This window comes from Melopsittacus undulatus, chromosome 1 (assembly GCF_012275295.1).
Source record: "Melopsittacus undulatus isolate bMelUnd1 chromosome 1, bMelUnd1.mat.Z, whole genome shotgun sequence".
Lineage (NCBI taxonomy): Eukaryota > Metazoa > Chordata > Aves > Psittaciformes > Psittaculidae > Melopsittacus > Melopsittacus undulatus.
The window spans coordinates 34,308,040-34,314,039 of record NC_047527.1 but is presented as its reverse complement, the minus strand read 5'-3'; the positions used below and the strand labels follow the sequence as shown (position 1 = coordinate 34,314,039).

At 42.1% G+C, this 6,000-nt stretch overlaps 1 protein-coding gene across 1 annotated transcript in view; it reads right to left on the bottom strand.

Annotated features, from left to right (window-relative positions):
- Nucleotides 1–499: 499 nt before the first annotated feature.
- NCOA2 (nuclear receptor coactivator 2) overlaps nt 500–6,000 on the bottom strand; it is a 192,107-nt gene continuing 186,606 nt past the window's right edge. The window contains exons 23-24 of the mRNA XM_034065672.1: nt 5,477–5,566; nt 500–836 (exon numbers count right to left, since the gene is read on the bottom strand). Of these exons, the coding sequence (XP_033921563.1) occupies nt 825–836; nt 5,477–5,566 (102 nt within the window). The 3' untranslated portion in view covers nt 500–824. The remainder of the gene's footprint in view (nt 837–5,476; nt 5,567–6,000) is intronic.

The following is a 6,000-nucleotide window of genomic DNA, read 5'->3' as shown; positions in this document are numbered from 1 at the left end:
AGGTCAGCAGAGTCAGGTAAAAAAAAATAAATCAGGATTTGCTGATTGTTAGGAATTTAATTAAATAAGAAAGTAACCAACTTGTATTTTTGGATTCATGACTTGCATTATAAACATTACCATAAAACCCAACCGAAACGCCCCTTATAAACAGCCCTCTCACAGGGTAATTTTCATCTGTTTTACAACTTTAACCCCATTCAAAATTGGTCTGTATAGTTTTCTGCATCGGTTCATCTTCTCTGACTTGTCAGTGGAACCTGCTCATTGGAGATCTCTGTATGTACCAGACGTTGCCTCTACACCTGCCTCCATGCCTCCTCTCCTCCCCAAAATGCAGGCCTTAGTCTAAAACACCAGTTTTCAGATGGAACTGAATCCTTTGCACCAGACTGAGTAAGCCAGGGAAAACAAAGCAAAAAAACCCCAAGGTCTAGAACTAAACAGAAACAGAACAAGAGCATGGTTGGTTTTCCTTAAATACATACATTTAAATACATTCAATCTGACATGGTTTATGAAAATTGCCTGTCAACATTTACTTCGCAGGAGAGATCTAAGTTGCACTAAGGTGAATGCAGTGAACAGACTGAGCAACTGTCTGTACGCTAGCTTCAGACTGTCAAAGAGGCTGCTCTTCGGCAACAACCGCCCCGGCTCCCCTTGGGAAGGTAGGGCTGAGTCCTGTTGGCAGCAGGCAGCTGCCACTGGCGCTGGCAGCCCAGTTGGGTCATGACAAACAGATGCAGCTCTTCAAACCGGTAAGGATTTGGGGCCGTAAGCCCAGTCAGCTGAAGAAAGGAGCAACCAAACCACCCTCAGGGTCAGCAATATTTCTACAAAAAAAAAAAAAAAGAGAAATTGGAGAAAGACAAATTAATTTTTCCTTCTGGGATAGTGAAGCTGGATAGGTCAATGAGAGCTGGACGCTGGATTGCAGCAGCCACCATCAACCATACATTGGTGTATTACTTTAAGCCTGAAATTTCATTGGAATTTATAAAGCTAGATCATTCTTTCTGTACACTGTTACAACCGACCTACAATTTTATTCCACTGGTATCAGTGTGAGGTTAATTTTGCTGCATCCTTAGGTCCTTAATTCATTCCAATTGTCATAGATAACACCTTGGGCTCATCTACTTTTGGAGACTCCAGCTAAAGCCACAGCAATATGGTTTAGGATTAATCTCAATCTTTGAGTATATGCAAAAGTGCTCTGTGTTACTGCTGTATCACCCTTATGGGAAACAACTACCTTGGTTCACTTTCACCTCCAAGAATCATAATAAAAAATGGAATAAAGAAGTAAGAAAAGCTGCAGCTCCTGATCCCTAGAGATGTTCTTTACATCATACTTAATTATGTATACATACCCTACTACCTACCTACTAGTAGTGTCTTCACAGACAGTACAAACTATTTTCAGACAAGTTGATTATCTTGTACTTTCTTATTTAAAAACAACCCCTCAGGATGTGGTTTTCACAGTTGTTTTAAGACTGTCTCTTCCAGTGACTACAATCTGTGTCTCTTTGCCTTCCTCCCCTTGCGAAGTCTTGCTCTCATGGGGTGCTGTGGTCAGTCAGGTCAGAGAGCCAATCCAGCCAAACCTCATTTTTTTCCTCCCCTGGGGCTGCTTTCCCCTGGTAATCTGTGGCTTCAGCAGTGTAGCAGCTCTTTGCTCTCAGCCTCCTGCTGTGCATGAGGAAGGCCCCATTTGCTCTGGGACAGCACAACACTAGGCATCTTTCTCACTATTCCACAACAGTAGCTACTTGGCTGCCTTCTGGAAGCTGTCTACATCACACTTCCTTCTGCAGCCACACAAGGCCCAGGAATCTATCTTTATTGATAAAAAAATTCAGTGTCAGGAACCATGCCATGATTCAGGAAAGCAAGGTCTTATATGTTGTATATCAGCTGCTCCCAACCCAGCTGGTACAGGTGGAGGTTTTGGGGGCAGCCACAAGCATGGTCCAGAGGCCAACCCAGTGAATCCTGCTCCTGCTCCCTCTTGCTTCATCACAGCACAGAGACACCATGCTTGCATCCTTCATGCCCTGACTCATATGGACATATGGCTCCTCTTCCTAACACATTGAGAAGCAGTTCAAGGACCCTGCTAGTGTTTTCTGATCATAAAGTGTAGAACAGAAGTGAAAGTCCAAAGATGTCCTTATTTTCAGAGTGAACCCTTAGCAAACAGTATCTCTATAGAGAGGCTAAATAAATGCTTCTATCAATGACCTGAACCCATTTTTAGTCAGTTATAACCAAAGCAAACAGGACTTTAAAGAATGTGTCAAATGATTATTTAGAGGATGATAACAAATATGGGAAAAATTGCTCAGAATAACTTCCATGACTCATGTATGCATCGTCAGAGCAGAAAAAGGATCTGAAAACCCCAAAGATCATTGACTGTAAGATTACTGCTATAATGTATGAAGTGGGATGCCCCATAAAAGCCTCAGCTAATAAACAGTACTCTTCAGATATTTACTTTTAAACAGGAGCAGGATCAAAATTGTCTTTTGACATGTGAAATTAGTTAATATAAATTTGTTCAAACGATGGCAAAATCATACATTAAACTGTTCTAGTTGCAATTATTTTTAGCTCTATAAGTGAAGGGCACTTTGTGCTTTGAAAGAGACAGAAAATCCTCTGTCTTCTGCTTACTTTTAAAACAGCTTCTGTTAAACATTGGTATCATCCTTGTAAGCCTTAAGCTGTAGAAGTTTTACCCTTAACATGTTAAACAAAGTGAAACAGTACTAAGTAAACAAAACTTAAATGTAGAGATCTCACATCCATAGTTGTACTGGTTTCAACAACAGCATGTTATTTCCAGGTTACTCAACTCTGAAGAGAACCAATCCCTTTCAGTGATACAGTTGTTGAGATCAACTTTATAAAACACTGAAAAAACCCTCAAACTTGTCATAGAATCACAGAATAGTTAGGGTTGGAAAAGACCTTAAGATCATCTAGATCCAACACCCCTGCCATGAGCAGGGACACCTCACACTAAAACCTGTCACCCAAGACTCTGCCCAACCTGGCCTTGAACACTACCAGGGATGGAGCATTCACAGCTTCCCTGGGCAACCCATTACAGTGCCTCACCACCCGTACAGTAAAGAACTTCTTTCTTGTATCCAATCTAAACTTCCCCTGTTTAAGTTTGCACCTATTACCATTTGTCCTATCACTACAGTCCCTAATGAATAGTCCCTCACCAGCATCCTCATAGGCCCCTTTCAAATACTGGAAGGCTGCTATGAGGTCTCCATGCAGCCTTCTCTTCTGCAGGCTGAACAGCCCCAACTTTCTCAGCCTGTCTTCATACGGGAGGTGCTCCAGTCCCCTTATCATCCTTGTGGCCCTCCTCTGGACTTGTTCCAACAGTTCCATGTCCTTTTTATGTTGAGGACACCAGAACTGCACACAATACTCCAAGTGAGGTCTCACAAGATCAGAGTAGAGGGGCAGGATCACCTCCTTCGACCTGCTGGTCACGCTGCTTTTGATGCAGCCCAGGATACAGTTGGCTTTCTGGGCTGCGATGTCAGATGAGCCTTTCAGTGTCTACATTTTCCTTGAGTCAGTGCTATGTTAGTAGAATAAGAGTAAAATCAGAGTGCAGTCCAGTGTGTCCTTACAAAATAATTAAAGGGGTTTGAAGATATTACTTTTCTCTAGGTGAGACAAAACTCACCAGTGGCTATCATGCATGGCCACTGTCTATCTTGCAGTCATGGCAGTGACTCCACTATTTCAATATCAAACCTCACAGATTCCCTGTCCAAAGTCCTGCTGCTCATTTGCTTTCACCTGCTTCCTGTTCCCTGGTTTCTCCTCACCCTCTCTCATACCTCTTCGGTCATATCCACTCTCTTTTCCTTCTCTCTTCAACCAGTCTTTAAAATCTACCTCTTCCTTATTCTTCTCTAGTCTCCCTCAACAGCCTTATGTCCTTTCTTTCCTCAGTGGTACCTGGTATTTTCTTTTCCAACAGCCCAGCATCCCTTAGCATATGAAATTTAACTGGTTAGGGAATGCACTAAGTAGGAAGATAAAGCCTTGGTATTTGACAGCTCCTGGTAAAGCAGAACAAACATACTGCATCTTCTTATTCATCATCAAAGTGACCATGCAAAGGTTGCAGAAGAGACACACATATCATAAAATGGTTTGGATTGGAAGGATACTTAAAGACCATTTAGTTCCAATCTCCCTGAAATGGGCAGGGACACCTTTCACTTGACCAGCTTGCTCCAAGCCCCATCCAGCTTGGCCTTGAACACTGCCAGGGATGGGGCAGCCACAGCTTCTGGGCAACCTGTGCCAGTGTCTCACCACCCTCACAGTGAAGAATTTCTTCATAACATCTAATCCTGCCTTCTTTTAGTTTACCCCTTTTTCTATCACTACATTGTCTTTGTAAAAAGATTCTCCACTCACTGAGACAAGCACTTGTATTCTAATGTGAACCATGAAGGTGTAAAAAGAACTACCTCCACAAAGTTTTAAACACACAGGTGTGCAAAAGTAAAGAGGGGTACAATAAAATAAATGTATGGTTATTTTTTTCCTCTGTACTTCTGCATTCATTTTCTTGACTAAGCAGGAAAAATGTATCATTAATCTTGATACATTTTCAGTAAAATTTTCTTAATTTTCCTTGATATTACTTTTTTCTTTTCTGTAACAGTAGAAAACTTTAAATTTCACTATGGAATTCAGTGTTATGAAGAGAATTTGTTTAGCTCCATCTTTCCAATTTCAACACCACATACAAGGAGCCAACAGGAAACAGCGATGCAAGGGGCGGACAGAGGGCAGCTTACAAAACGTGTGTTCCTGTAGGCACAACGGGGCACAGCTGCCCGGTCTGATTACCGCAAAGACCTCGGGAAAGCGCCTGCCTGAATCCTTCTCACCATGAAACCGGGAAGGAGAGAGAGAGGCTGCGGCCGCTAGATGGCGCTTCGCCCCTGCCGCTCACGCACCCCTCCCGGTAGCTGCTCTGTAAAAAGCGGATGAAACTGTACCATGTTCCCTGGAAGCGCTCAAAAACCGCGTACAAGAGCTCTCAGTGATATGGTTTAGTGGTGGACTTAGAAGTCCTGGGGTAATGGTTGGACTTGATGATCTTACAGGTCTTTTCCAACCTCGTTGATTCTATGGTTCTATACATAAGTCTGCTGAACGGGACTGTTAATTCAGTAATGTGATGTATTCTGTATTACTAGCTTCAGCAGTGCTAGTGGGATCTGAGCAAGGAACTTAATATAGATGTCACCAAAAGCAGAATTAAGAAAATTAATAGCAACAAACTTAATTACTATTAGCCTGGGTACTTGTAAAGTAACTAAACTTTGTAAGTAAAAAGATATTGTATCCATTCTGGATCACAGCGTATTCACTGTTCTGTTGTCTCTGTATGCCTCTGTATGCAATTTCTTACCCGTGCTGCATCTCCGTCCTGCTTTATCATATCCATTCCAGGCAGCTGGTTTGGAAAAAGATTGCCTCCCCTCATAGCAGGATCATTAACCTATTGATAACAAGATATTAAAGGGGAATGAATTAAAAAGTACATTGGGAAGAGGGCTGAGAATGAAAAAGCAGCATTATAAACCACTTTGCTACTTGCATATACACCAGCATTTACTTTTGAGATGATGTTCAATCAGGGAAGTGCCTATACAGCTGAGTACCCTTTTTACGCAGCATGCGTTTGACTCATGTTATTCTGCTTCACAGACAACAAAGATTTCATTCCTGATACTATGACCCTTGTGCACATTTTACAAAGCAGGCTCCATAAATTAGGTCAGTATTATCAGAAGAGGACATGTCTACTGTGAAAGTCCTGAAGGCAGAAACACTTCACTACTTTCCTAACTTCAACACATACAGCTTTTCTGCTTGCAAACCACGACACAGTCTTTTCAAACCCTGATGAGATAACATGCAAGCTGAATTGCA